Here is a 15,000-nt window from a genome sequence, read left to right on the forward strand (position 1 = left end):
AAAAGCTTGGATTTTTTTTTAAAGTGTATCACAAGTGAGTCTTGAAGGTCTTGCCTCTCTTGTTTTGTTTGTTTTTGTTTGTTTTGTTTTTTGCTGAATTTTACCGGGGACAAGGCAACATTTGCTGCTGTGTGCTAAGCGTATGCTGCACACAGGACTTGACGTGGAGTGTTGGTCTAGTGGTAACACGTCCGCCTAGGAAGCGAGAGAATCTGAGCGCACAGGTTCGAATCCTACAGTCGCCATTATTTTCTTGTCTTATCTATAATCCTGTGGTGATCCCTGTACAGGGCAACAATCCTCCCCCTCCACCATACCTTGAGTGGTGGTCTGGACGCTAGTCATTCGGATGAGACGATAAACCGAGGTCCCGTGTGCAGCATGCATTAAACGAACGTAAAAGGCAACAAAAGGGTTGTCCCTGAAATAAAATATGTCTAAAGATCCGCTTCGATAGGAAAACAAATAAATAAAAATTGCAGGCAGAAAAAAATGGGTGGCGCTCTAAGTGTAAAGCACGTTCACAAAGAGAAATCTTTAGTCACAAAAAGAGTAATACAACAATACAGTGTATCGTCTCATTCGAAAGACCAGAATCCAGACCACCTGTCAAGGTCCAATGGAGGGGGAGTACATGAAACAAATTCCGGTCCGTGTGGGAATCGAACCCGTGGGCACTTGTTTCCTAGTCGGGTGCATTACCACTAATCCACCGCTCCACATTCACAAAAAAAAAAAATAAAATAAAAACTCAACAGGATGAACGGATTATGCCCATCCCACTGTTTTACAAACTTCCTAGTCAATAGAGTAGTCAGGGGCGCCCCAGTAAACGTATCATAAATTTGAAACAAATATCTGGGTTGGTTTGTTTCTGTTTGTTTTTTTTTTGTTTTTGGTGTGTGTGTTTTTTGTTTGTTTGTTGTTGTTGTTGTTTTGTTGTTGTTGTTTTTTTGGGGGGTGTTGTTGTTGTTTGTTTTTTTTAACAGAAAAAAAATGAGAGAAAACACTTTCCAACAAATATTAAATGAATGGACCAGGAAGACGGTAAAACTGACAGATACAAAAGAATTAGGGGCGGAAGGTGTGTAGGGAGCTGGGGAGAAAGTTGGGGGGGGGGGCCGAAAAAAACAAAACAGTAAAAAGGGAACAGATTTCAAGCATAGAATTTCGAGAGTGTCGATACTGTTTGTCAATAAAGCCCCCCCTCCCCACCACCACCCACCACCCCTTCCCCCACCCACCCACCCACCACCACCACCACCACCCACCCCCATCATATCCGTACTCTCTACTTCTCGGTATTCTTACATTGGTGAATAAGAGGCCTGGGTGACCTGGGTGGGGATATCGATCTGAAAGTGTTTGCAGTTGGTTTTGAGTCGTTCATTCTTCCTCGTTCCTCTTGTATGTCGTGTCATGTATATTATACAACTGAACTGCCGGCTTGCAATGTCTACGTGGGTCACAAAGGTACATGAAATAAAATGATGACCAAAGTAGTAGAGAATAAAAAATATAAAAATATAATGTCAATAATGCAGTTGTTGATATTATTAGACTTGCGCTTGCATTCTATTGTTCAGGTTGTGCACTTCATGTGGCTTATGAGGTCAATGTTTTCTGAAATCAAGATGTGCACGATGAAAGAACTGAAATTCCTATTAAAAAGAAAATTGGTGCGGGCTGAGAGGCGAATAGCGATTAATGTTTTAAAGCGTTCGGACCTGTGAATCTAAGTGTTTGATTCCCGGGTGTTTTGAAGTCCTAAGAGGCTGTGGTCAAAGGTGTGATGTTGTTACAACTCCCAGTCAAACGTTTCACAGACTGCAAAAATAACCTTCGTTTTATAATTGGCAGAGAAGATCAATCCAGTTTAAGATTGTAATCTATGTGCATCGTGGTGGCTAGAATAAATAACATGACCCTAGCAGTTTTAACCCGTGGAAAAAAATATGGCCAAAGCTACTGTGCTGTTCGATAGCACTTCATGTGGGCTTTATGACACGTGTCAAATGTTTCACTCTGACATGCTCACACATACGTTGCACGATGAAAAATACAAAGACACATAAAAAAGGGGAAAAAATGGTGAGGAGAGGTGGGGATGCTGAAAAACCTGTTTTCAACAGAGGTTCAGTGCTACCTATGAATCAAAATAATGTTTTTGAATTCTTAACATGTGTATAGTGGTTTGTGACTGTTTGTCCAGTTTCAGTTTAAGTTTCAGTAGCTCAAGGAGGCGTCACTGCGTTCGGACAAAACCATATACGCTACACCACATCTGCCAAGCAGATGCCTGACCAGCAACGTAACCCAACGCGCTTATTCAGGCCTTGAGAAAAAAAAGAAAAAAAGGGGGTGGGCGGGAATAAATAATAGATAAGCTTACATAAATAAATAAATAATAATTATGATATAGAAAAAGGTAGTAGTAATAATAATAATATAAAAAAATAATGTCCAAATAATGAAAGGCTTGTCGTGTATATTATACAACTGAACTGCCGGCTTGCAATGTCTATGTGGGTCACAAAGGTACATGATAGCACTTCATGTGGGCTTTATGACACGTGTCAAATGTTTCACTCTGACATGCTCACAGATACGTTGCACGATGAAAAATACAAAGACACATAAAAAAGAGAAAATGGAGGCGGGGGCGGGGTGGGGGGAGTGCTGAAAACAGATATTTAAAAACCTGTTTTCAACAGCCGTTCAGTGCTAACCTGTGAATCAAAATAAATGTTTTTGAATTCTTAACACGTGTATAGTGGTTTATGACTATTTGTCCAAATAATGAAAGGCTTGTTTCAACGTGTGTGCACTTGTTTGTAACAAGCTTCCAGCTCCAGGAAGGCGTTTTCAATCAGATGGGCAAAAAAAAAACTGTTTTAAAATTGTGATAAGGTCTTCTTGTTTTGTTGAATGCTATGTGCATGTGTGCTAGAATTAAATACTTTTACATCGCACCTGTTTATTGTCATTGTTTTGTTTAACCGTATGGTAAAAAAAAAACCAAAAAAAACAACCTCCGTCGTGCCAAAAGCTTTTATCTGTTGCTGTTTTCGAGCGTGTGTATAATTTCCCATTCCCTGTTCCCGTGAAAGGTTTTGTGGCACAGTAAAAGGGGTTGAGCGGGGCGAACCGCACCACCATCTCCGAACCATGACCCCAGCCATGAATATATTAACGTTTAGGGCGTCAGCCAACAGGTCGTTAACCCGCCCCCCCCCTCCCCCACCCCCCCCCCCCCCACCCCCCCCACCTCCCCCCCCCCCACCCCCCGTCCCTCCCCAGAACGTTGTTCAGCGCCAGGACTCACACCCCAAAACAACGCAACCTTCGCTGAACCCAAGGCCCAAGTCCCGAACAACCTGACCTCATGGGCTTTAGGCCAGTCGGTTGTTAAACTCAGCTCTACTAGTGATCTTTTTTTCTTTCTTTTTTTCCCCTTTTTTTGTCCATGTTTAAATATTCATTTATTTCTTCTTCTTCTTTTTTTTCTTTTTTTTAATCTTTCCTCAAGGCTTGAATAAGCGCGTTGGGTCACGCTGCTGGTCAGGTAGCGTATATGGATTCGTCCGAACGCAGTGACGTCTCCTTCAGCGACTGATACTGATACTGATACATGTACTGATACTACCATTGATCGCCGTGGTGTAGGTTCGAGTTGCCTATTCCTATTTCGCCTCCTTTTTCTTTGATCGTGCCGCCATCCTCAATGGTCTCTTTGAGAGCTTGACTCTTTGTTCTGTTTCGCCTATCCGGCATTTCCGTTTCGCCTATTGTCTATTCTGCTTGTCTGTCTGTCTGTCTGTCTCTCTCTCTCTCTCTCTCACACACACACACACACACACACACATACACACACACACGCATACACACTCCAGATATCGATGACTGTGAAATTTTGTATGTGAAAATATTCCGCTGTCAGCTGCTTCGAATACTGGAATTAATTCTCAACCGGTCTTGAGACAGGGCTATTATGAATAGATTCACTGTAGTGGATTCGAGCATTTTTTTAATACATTTTATACACTCTAATGCAAGATAAAGCTTTGCTTGCTGTTTCATGATAACTGATACAAAGACTAGACTGTCAGCACACAGACCGGACCTGAAAGAAAATAAAGAAAACTATCTTTAAACACGTGTACAAACGTGCTTGCACGCACCGACACTGAGCAATTAAGCGCATACGCGAACTGGGAATAGGCGATTCGGGATTACCAACTCGATGGTAGATGTATTGTATTGTATTGTATTGTATTGTATTGTATTGCTCCTTTTTGTCACAAGAGATTTCTCTGTGTGAAATTCGGGCTGCTCTCCACAGGGAGAGCGCGTCGCTACACTGAGAGCGCCACCCTTTTTTTTCTTTCTTTTTTACCCCCTGCCTGTAGGGTTTTTTTTTTTTGGTTTTTTTTGTTTTGTTTTATTTTTTCCTATCGAAGTGGATTTTTCTATAAAATTTTGCCAGGGACAACCCTTTTATTACCTTGTGTTTTTTGTTGTTGGTTTTTTGTTTGATTGTTTGTTTTTTTGTTTTTGTTGTTTTGGTTTTTCTTTACCTGCGCTAAGTGCATGCTGCATACGGGACCTCGATTTTTCGTCTCATCCGAAAGACAAGCGTCAAGACCACCACTCAAGATCTAGTGGAAGGGGAGAAAATACTGGCGACTGTGTCGGGATTCGAACCAGTGCGCTCAGATTCTCTCGCTTCCTAGGCGGACGCGTTACCTCCAGGCCATCACTCGGATATAGGCAAAACGGGAACAGACGAATCGGGATGACACTATCACGGTTTTTTGGGGATGGGTTACGGACATGTATCCCCAGGACGCCAACGGCCAGAACACAGTGAGGACCCCCCCCCCGGTCCCCCCAGCCCCCGCCCAAGCCCCTCTCCCCCCCTCGGACCGCCAGGCAGGACTACTGACACCCCCACCGGACAACAGGACCACACTATCCCTCACGTGGAAGACCACAGCCACGAACAACTTTTTGACCTAAAGGGCGATAACGCTGATAACGCTGATAGCTCACTCAGTACGGCCAGTCCTCTCTTCTCCTCTACACAGACCCCTCGGATGTCCAGTGGGTGTCTGAATGACCCAACCTTTAGCTTCCGTCGTCAGAATTGTGGTATTCTTTGTCAACATTCACGTCTTCAGTATAAGAGCCTTCCGCTTGCAATATTTTGATGATGGCAACTGGGGTGAAACGCTGTTAACGTGGTCTCTTTCGCCGTTCGTATGGAGAGAGTTAAAGTCACCCATACGATTCTTCGGGCCGGGTCACTGTGTGAGAGTCAAACTTGCCCCGGATTTTTTTTTTTTTTTTTTTTTTTTTTTTTTACCCAGGCTATCCTCGACCGTTACGTGACTCACACTCAAATTCAAGATTTTATTTCGCCCCTTGCATGAAAAGCTGGGGCATTTGCACTGTTTGCTCATGTATAGTCAATGTTTAAAACAAAAATATAACAGAAACACACAAAAAAAAGAAAGATATTGCGTTCTTTTTTTTCTTTTTCTTTTTTTCGAGAATAATTGTACAGATGATATTACTGGCACAAACTGCGAATCAATAAATTAGTTCAGTTAGAATGGTTTTAGGACTGTTTAGACTGCAAAAAAAAGGGGTGGGTGGGGAATAGGGGTGGGGGGCCTGGGGCTGGGGGCGGGAGGTGACGGAGTGTCACCAGTCTCCTTTTTATTGGAGGGGCCTATCCGACTTTGGGGCAGAATGATTGAGAGGAAAATAATATATAAAATCCGAGAGCTCAGTTTTTTTTTTTTTTCAATCTATTTTGGGGGCAGCCGTTTATAAGGTATGTATAAATGCTAAAGGAACGCACACCTACGGTCTCGCGTGCACGCACACACACACACACACTCACACACACACACACACACAACACACACACGTGTACACACACACACACGAGCACGGCGCGCACGAACACACTCACAGATACACAAATACACGCACGAGCTCAACCGGGCACACTTTTCTCCCTCACTCTTATCCGTCCCTGCTGCTTTCCTCTTCCGATTTTCTTTCTGATAACACTGTTGCACATAGACGTGGAATCGAAGATTACACACACACACACACACACACGCACACGCACGCACACACACACACACACACACACGCGCGCGCACCATGCTTCACTCAACAGGAGCGCATTATTCAGTGACCACGTGTGAGCGCACCATGGTCCTTTTTTTTGGCACAAGAGCCCCCCTCCACCTCCCCCCCCTTGACCTCCCCTTCCTCGCCCCCCACCCCCCACCCCAACCCCACCCCACCCCCGTCGCTTCATAAACAGCAGTGGTTTTTCCAAAGGGTCCCCCTTTTTTTCGCGGAATTATGTTGTGACTTCACTCATGTTTACCAGACAGATGAAGTGTTTAGCAGTTGGTAAACACGGCATTGAGTAAGCGAGCAATATATGGGGGCTTGTAAATCCTCCTGCTGACTTCCTGAATCAGCCTAGGGCTTAATGGTTTGTGGAGGGGGTACGAAAATGATCTGGACCGTCACTGTACCGGTGATTCGTCAGACTTTGGCGTTTGCACTAACAAAGTCCGGGCAGTTTTGATATTGTTGTTGTCTTTTGTTCTTTGCTTCACGTGCTTCATATCCGGCTGCTAGTGCTGCTGGTGCTGCACGTGCGCGCGTGCGTGTGTGTGTGTGTGTTTGTGTGTGTGAGAGAGAGAGTGTTCGTTCGTTCATTCTTTTGTTTAACATTTATCCACAAAAATTGTACTTTTAGAAAAAAAAAAGTCATCCTCTTCCCCACCCCACCCATGACTCACTCATGTCATCACTATTTCCTTGTTCCCCTCTCCTGAATTTGCATTTTAAAGAAAAGTATAAACAAAATAAAACAACAGACTAACTACTCAACCAGTAAACTTACCAATGGGACTCATAACTAAACTCTGAACTATTTCAAGCTTAAGTTCACTGTCATATAAAACCCCAGTTTTCAATGGAAGCAGATGAAACTGCATTTTTTTTGTAACTGAAATAGGTAAAAACGTTTTCAGCTGTTCACATTCGCATCATTATGATGTACGTAGGGGGGGGGGGGGTTCATTACCACAAATGCAAGTCATTTTAGAAGTAAATTTTGCTTTTGTAGTACCCAATGGTAGTCTGTATATTAGACTGGTTAAACTTCTGCTACTGTAGTGTCCTCTAGATTTGGAAGTAAACATGCGGTCTTTTTAGCGCGAGCTTTCGTTAGCATTTTCTCTGACAGGATCATACCCCAGTCTCATTTACTGACATGGTTCCAGCACAAACACAAAAAACTAAAGTTTATAAAAAAAACACAACCTTTTGGGTGGTAGTTGAATCCTCTTTGTTTTGACACGACGTTTCGGACAATAGGCCCGTTGTCAAGTGACATGGTCCGAAACGTCGAGTCAAAACAAAGAGGATTCAACTACCACCCAAAAGGGTTTTTTTTTTATAAACTTTAGTTTTTTGTCTTTGAAGAATCCTGCAGTCATTTTTGTCTTCTTTCATGGTTCCAGCAGTTTTTCTCCAGTAGAGAATAACCTTTTTGTAATGAAAATGGAATATGAATTTCCACAGAATTGTGAATATTCATTTGGGCCTTTTCTCGTACAACAATCCAACCGTTCATTTCCTATAATCCCGTCGTGAGAAGGGATTCGATAAAAAAGCAATCTTTGCACCACGTATGGTCAAAACAATACATTTCATGACGAATTCCTGTTACGATTTCTGCTCTTGTTTTCAAACTGAATTGTTGTAATGTTTGTAATACAGATTTAGAATAGACTCAAAATAGCACCTTACATATAGTAAAGGGGAGAATGATTGAATTATCTGGACCCATTGATATAGCCACAAGTTCCGCTGTGAATATAGAAAATATATTTTCCTAAACGAAAGTACTTCCCTACTTTTCATGAGGGGATTATAAATGCTGCGCCTGCCTGCTTGTTACCAAACACTGAACCATCTGTACGTAACAAAATGATTTTAATAGTTTTCTTGAATGGGGGATTTAACAAAAGCAGAGAGAGTGGGGTCTTCAGCCTTCTTTAAATCTGTGCAACTTATGTCGAAGGCAGCATCTTTGTTCATCTCCTACTTAAGCATTGTGTACGATAACCGAGGGGCAGTTTGGTGTTTTAAAAACGACACAGGTAGAGGTACCTATTGTTGTGAGCGAGGATATAGAATGTGCTCTTTCAATGTGTGTGTGTGTGTGTGTGCGCGCGCGCGCGTGAGCATGCGTGTGTATGTGTGTGTGGGGGGGTGTGCGAGCGCGCGCGTGTTTGTGTATGCTTGTTATGTATTTGTGTGCAAGCGTGCGTGTGTGTGGGTGGTGGTGGTTGTACTAACTGTGCACAGCGATTTCTTACAGACTGTTGAAATAACTGAATGCGGTTTGATTCAACTTATGATTTTTTTTGATTTTTTTTTTTAAGACAAGAAGTATTTAAACCCTCATTTCGGAAATTTAAAGGGCAGTCGCTCTGCTCTGAATTCCTGAACCCATCTTAAGTGGACATTACCAAACTTTTCAAAAACATTCTTTTTCAGCTTGAATGTATTTTTGTAAATCGAAACTAGAGATAAGCATAGACACCTTTCAGTCACACACACACACACACACACACACACACACACACATACACACACGCTCACACACACACACGCATACACAGACCCTTTCTCTCGGTGATGCACAAATATCACTTACCCATGCTGTTTCTGAAGGAACAGTCTGACGTCACGTAGTGGTGATCTTCGTGGGGCATTCGTATCACATAACCCTCCACGAGAACCTTTCCGCTGCTGTTCCCCAGCAAGAACCCAACACCAACGTCCGTCATGTTGCGGTTATCCAGGTAGCTCAACTCTGCCTGTTCGGAAAGCACGTCATCGTGCAGCTGGTAGCTGAGTGACGTCACATTGAGGACATCGATGACGTGATCCATGATGTCAGCGGTGACGCGGAGAGCGGGACTGGCGGTGATCGAATGGTGTGGGGCGAACATGGGCGTGGAGATGTCGTGGGGCGGGAGCCGTGAGGTTTGGTGGGTGTATTCGTGGGTGTGCACACCCAGTCTGATCAGCGCCATGACCGCCACCAGCAGCACAGGGGCCAGGGTCTCCTGCAATGCACAGCACGTGAGTACCGGAGTTTGTGTGTGTGTGTGTGTGTGTTTCGTTTTGTTGTTGTTGTTTTTTTGTTTTTGTTTCTTACTGGTGTCGTGATTGTTTAACTGCCAACTTTGTCGTCCACAAGCTAGGATTCCGTTACATCAGAACTCACATACAAGCAACGTACAATATACAAATATGGTGGTGGTGTTTTTTTGTGTGTTTTTTTTCGGACACGCGCGCGTGCGAGCATACATATATTATGATTTATAGGGGTATATACAAATGTGAATGTAGAAGTATAAGCTCGTGGGTTATGTATATATATTATAGGTGAAGAACACCCCCCCCCCACACACACACACATATATATATATATATATATGTGTGTGTGTGTGTGTGTGTGTGTGTGTGTGTGTACATATATATATATGTGTGTGTGTGTGTGTGCGCGCGCGCGCGCAAGGACACTGTTTGCTTGCATGTGTACACGCTTGCGCACCTGCTTGCATAACAAAAGTACGTTTGTTCGTGGGTGTGATCGGACCGCAAGCTCGCGTGTGCGTCATGTGTATGATGTACTTAAACAAAAATTAGCTGTAACCTGCAGTCATTGAAATTATACATCCAGACTGCACCGTACCTTCAGAACATCAATACGTTTTCTGAAAGAAACAATTATTCAACCGGCCATTGCACTGATAAGTCGTACACACAGGTGTCACATTCATCAATGCTGCCCTGAGTATCTCGGGCACACTTAATGACCTTTTCGTGGCTTTTAAGTAATCCAGTCCATTCATAAATATGCCAATAATTGCATATGTGTAGCGTTAGCTTTTTATGGCTGAAAAGTTGCGGCTTCTTTGGTCAAAGATATGTGACATACAGACAATCGGTAAATAAATCAATGAGTTAATGAATTACAGCTTTTGTGTCATTGTGTGCAGACAGCGTCTGGGTGTTTTCTCCTTTTCATGTCTGTGTAATTTGTGTTTTGCCACTCAATGCTTGTTGATTGGATTTTGTATATATTCCATGTGTGACTTCTCCCATAATACCTGCTGAATTAAAGATGTTTCTTCTTATGTTGCCTTGTTTCTATAACTCGTCATCATGAGGCCAAGGGTTTTTATATGCTTTCTTCTGTGCGCAATAGCCGAATGGTTAAAGCGTTGGACTTTCAATCTGAGAGTCCCGGGTTCGAATCTCGGTGATCGCGCCTGGTGGGTAAAGGTTGGAGAATTTTCCGATCTCCCAGGTCAACATAAAATTATGTACAGACCTGCTAGTGCCTGAACCCCCTGCGTGGGTATACGCACGCAAAAGATCAAATACGCACGTTAAAGATCCTGTAATCCATGTCAGCGTTCGGTGGGTTATGGATACAAGAACATACCCAGCATAAACACCCCTGAAAATGGAGTATAACTGCCTACATGGCGGGGTAGATAAACAAGAAACGGTCATACAACGTAAAATGTTACATGTCTGTCTGAGTGTGTATGTGTGCGTGCCTGAAATCTGATCGAGGACACAGGAATCGAGTGATGAGCGCCCAGTGGCAGCCGTCAGTCGGATCAACACAGGTAAGCAGCCTGTTGTGCAAATGACCCCTTGTTTGTAAAGCGCTTAGAACTTGGTCTCCGACCGAGTATATTCGCTATATAAGTATCCATATCAATCAAAAAACAAAACAAAAAAAATCTTCCACCGTCTTTCACCATTGTGATTAAGACAAATGCAAAATAAAGGTGGGTAGGAACTGGGGGGGTGGGGGGGGGGGCGGTTGACGAGGTAAGAATAAGGGGTGGTTGGATGGTAGAAGCGGGTGGAAGTGAGGGTGAGCAACAATACTGATAATTCACACACACACACACACACACACACACACACACTCGAAAAAGACATGAAAACAACAACATCCATACCAAACAAGCCAGTATCTTAGTGTAAATACCCACTGACTCCATCGTCATTCTCCCCCTTCCCCGCGATACACGCGCATTGGTGTAAACTCACGCGCCCTTACGTAGTTAAATCAATTCAAATTAAAACCAACATTGTCATACAAAGAAACAAGTGGGACAGGATAGCAAATGTAAGTAAGTCTAAATAACACCTTTTGGCTAAACAGTAACAAAAACACTCGTGACGTTGTGTGTGTGTGCCCTTTTGTCCTATTTCAGGGATTTTTTTTTTAAATGCTGTCAGTTTTATTGTTGAGTGCGCGTGCACCAAACGTGGTCAGACATTTTGGGTACGTTGGTACCGAAATCTGTATACATGAACGGCTCTCTGCACGCCTGTCCTGGTCATTTGAGTACGTGGGTATCAGCAGCAGGATAGATGCATGACTCTTGTCTTCTGTTTTCTGCTGCCTGCCCTGCCTTGCCAGCAGATCCCATCAGCAGGGTATAAATATCACCACACGCGCTGGCCGCCATATAAATCCGGTTCACCCCGCGCATATCACGTGCACAACCAGTTTTGAGGTCACCCTGTGAGTGACACATGTCCTCGTTATCTGCATGGGAAAGCAGGGTGGGGATTATACACCCTGGCTTCTTTTCATTGTATGCAATTAGTGCGTTTATTGGCGTCACAGCCCTAAGGGGCGAAACTGTGCGAGCACGTGAGACTTTTTCGCGTCGGAAAATAAAACAAAAAAAACCAAACAAACAAACAAACAAAAAATATATGAAGGACACATTTTAGAGTTCGCGTAAAAACAACAACACATATGCTTCTCCAGACCTTTCTTTTCTTTTTTGTTCATCATGTATACTTTGTGTTTGGTGACAGACGACCCCACACGTAAGATTGTCAACAGGCACATTGAGGAATTGCAGGCAGACTACAAGCTCAGTGGTGGAAAACCTTAAGTCAAACTGATCAAGCGACGAAGACTAACAGCAGTTCAAAATCTTTAGCGCATCAATAATGTTAACCCATAAACTTCCTGTTCAAAGAGGAAACCAACAGTGTACTCTAGATTATGAAAGAATAACCATGGAGAACTTGGAAGATGAGCTTATTTATATTTTTAAGTTTGTGTATTTGTTTTGCTTTCTCTTCCTTTTTTGTTTTGTTTTTTGTTGTTGTTTTTGTTTTCCGAATACAAAAGTAAGTATGTGACTATTTTCTGCAGACGTTTAAATGTTCTAAAGCTATTTGTTAAACAGCGATTGCATGCCTCGTCTCACAAAAGTAATAGCTTTCCTGAGAGTGATAATGAATAAATTCTGTTTTATCTGGTGATTTTTGAAGGACTTCTCCACTTGTTCAGTGTTCCACCGTGTATTCCTTTTTAAATGTGTGTGTGTGTGTGTGTGTGTGTGTGTGTGTGTGTGTGTGTGTGTGTGTGTGTTTATGTGTGTGCGTGTGTGTGTTTATGTGTGTGTGTGTGTGTTTATGTGTGTGTGTGTGTGTTTATGTGTGTGTGTGTGTGTGTGTTTATGTGTGTGTGTGGGGGGGGGGGGGGGTTGTTTTCTCCATATTACATTTTTCACGCAGTCCTTTTTTAAATGATAATAAAAGATGTCTTATCCTGGGAAGTGACGGGCGCAATAGCCGAGTGGTTAAAGCGTTGGACTGTCACTCTGAGGGTCCCGGGTTCGAATCACGGTGACGGCGCCTGGTGGGTAAAGGGTGGAGATTTTTACGATCTCCCAGGTCAACATATGTGCAGACCTGCTAGTGCCTGAACCCACTTCGTGTGTATATGCAAGCGGAAGATCAAATACGCACGTTAAAGATCCTGTAATCCATGTCAGCGTTCGGTGGGTTATGGAAACAAGAACATACCCAGCATGCACACTCCCGAAAACGGAGTATGGCTGCCTACATGGCGGGGTAAAAACTGTCATACACGTAAAAGCCCACTCGTGTGCATACGAGTGAACGCAGAAGAAGAAGAAGTCCTGGGAAGTAAGCTGACAAAGAAAAAGGCCAAGCCACATATTTCTTCACATCAGTTCACCTCTCGCGGCTGTAGAACTGTACAGTTTTTTTCTTTCATCATTACACGAAATGGTCAAGCGACCTTTCTCATATGTGATCAAATTTGAGGTTTACCAAGGCACGTTTTAGACAGCACAATTAAAAAAGATTTGAAATTTTTCCTATTTTTATGCCAAATTTGGTGTCAACCGACAAAGTATTTGCAGAGAAAATGGCAATGTTAAAGTTTATCACGGACACACACACACACACACACACACACAGAGAGAGAGAGAGAGAGAGAGAGAGAGAGAGAGAGAGAGAACCGAACACCGGGTTAAAACATAGACTCACTTTGTTTACACAAGTGAGTCAAAAACAACAACAAAGACCTCTTAGCAGCACTGGACCTTGATAGAGATCACTAGCACCTAACTACCACCACACCACCCACGTTTTTCTTTTTAGTGTGTGTGTGTGTGTGTGTGTTGTTGTTGTTGTTGTTGTTGTTGTTGTTGTTGATTAATTTTGTTTTGATTCTAATAAAGAAGTGCGCTGTACCTAAGTGGTGAGAGTCAGACTGCCTTCTGTAACACTGGAGATTAGAGCCCCCAATGCGTGGATAATTTGGAATCTCTCAGAGCTGGTTGGTGAAGGGTGGACATTTCTTCATCTTCTCAAGTAAAAAAGACATGCGCAAATTACTCAGTACATCAATTAACCCCCATCGTGTGTACACGCACGCAGAAAATCAAATAATTACGGGCGTTAGCTTCATCGTCCTAATCCGTGTCGGCGTTTGGTGTGTTAAGTAAACATGACCATTATTAACCTGGCAGCACGCAGTAACCCTTTAGCGGCTAAAAGGGTTGTAGTAAAAAAACAGTTATTGGCGTGAAGATAAAACATCAACGTGGGAAATGTAGAAGCAGATAAATAAGCAGTGTCACGTTTCATTGACTCAATAGATTTTAGCCTAAATCATATTCAAGAAAATGTTAAAATTAACAGGAAAAAACAACAACAGCAAATGATTAAACTAAAAAGGCAAGACTAAACAATTTTACATTTGTGACATACGTGACCAAAACTAGAGAGACAGGGGAGGGGAAAAGTGGGGATGGATGGACGGATGAATGGATGGATAAGACAGAGACAGACAGACAGACAGAGACAGAGGGAACTCGGAAACGCGTTTTGCTTCTGCCTTGGGTCACCATACAAAACACGAGATGACTGGGGATGGACCGAGAAACATTTGCTTCGTGCCCATTCTGCATGCAGAAAACACTGGAGATCAAGTTATCACCTCTCTCTCTCTCTCTCTCTCTTTCTCTCTCTCTCTCACACACACACACACTCTCTCTCTCTCTCTCACTCTCTGTGTCTTTCACTCCGGCTCTCTCTGTCTCTCTCTCTTACACACACACACACACTCTCTCTCTCTGTGTCTCTCTCACTCACACACACACATGCACACACACACACACACACACTCTCTCTCTCATAGACACACACACACTCACACACACACACACTCTCTCTCTCTCTCTCTTTCTCTCTCTTTCTCACACACACACACTCTCTCTCTCTCTCCCCACGTGCGCTCTCCCTGGGCTGAGAAAGCAGCATATTTGACGATGACTAGTTGGTGACTCTCTCTCTCTCTCTTCTCACACACACACACTCTCTCTCTCTCTCTTCTCACACACACACTCTCTCTTCTCACACACACACACTCTCTCTCTCTCTCTTCTCACACACACACACACACTCTCTCTCTCTCTCACACACTCTCTCTCTCCCCGACCTCGCACCCCTCTCCCCCCTCCACGTGCGCTCTCCCTGGGCTGAGTAAGCAGCATGTTTGACGATGACTAGTTGGTGACTCTC

General features: G+C 43.3%; 1 protein-coding gene across 1 annotated transcript in view; it reads right to left on the minus strand.

Annotated features, from left to right (window-relative positions):
* The window catches only part of LOC143280887 (cholesterol transporter ABCA5-like), a 57,615-nt gene that overhangs the window by 39,377 nt on the left and 3,238 nt on the right, over positions 1–15,000 (minus strand). Inside the window, exon 2 of the mRNA XM_076585639.1 lies at positions 8,762–9,176. Within this exon, the coding sequence (XP_076441754.1) occupies positions 8,762–9,176 (415 nt within the window). The remainder of the gene's footprint in view (positions 1–8,761; positions 9,177–15,000) is intronic.

The sequence above is a fragment of the Babylonia areolata genome, chromosome 4 (genome assembly GCF_041734735.1).
Source record: "Babylonia areolata isolate BAREFJ2019XMU chromosome 4, ASM4173473v1, whole genome shotgun sequence".
Classification (NCBI taxonomy): Eukaryota; Metazoa; Mollusca; class Gastropoda; order Neogastropoda; family Buccinidae; genus Babylonia; species Babylonia areolata.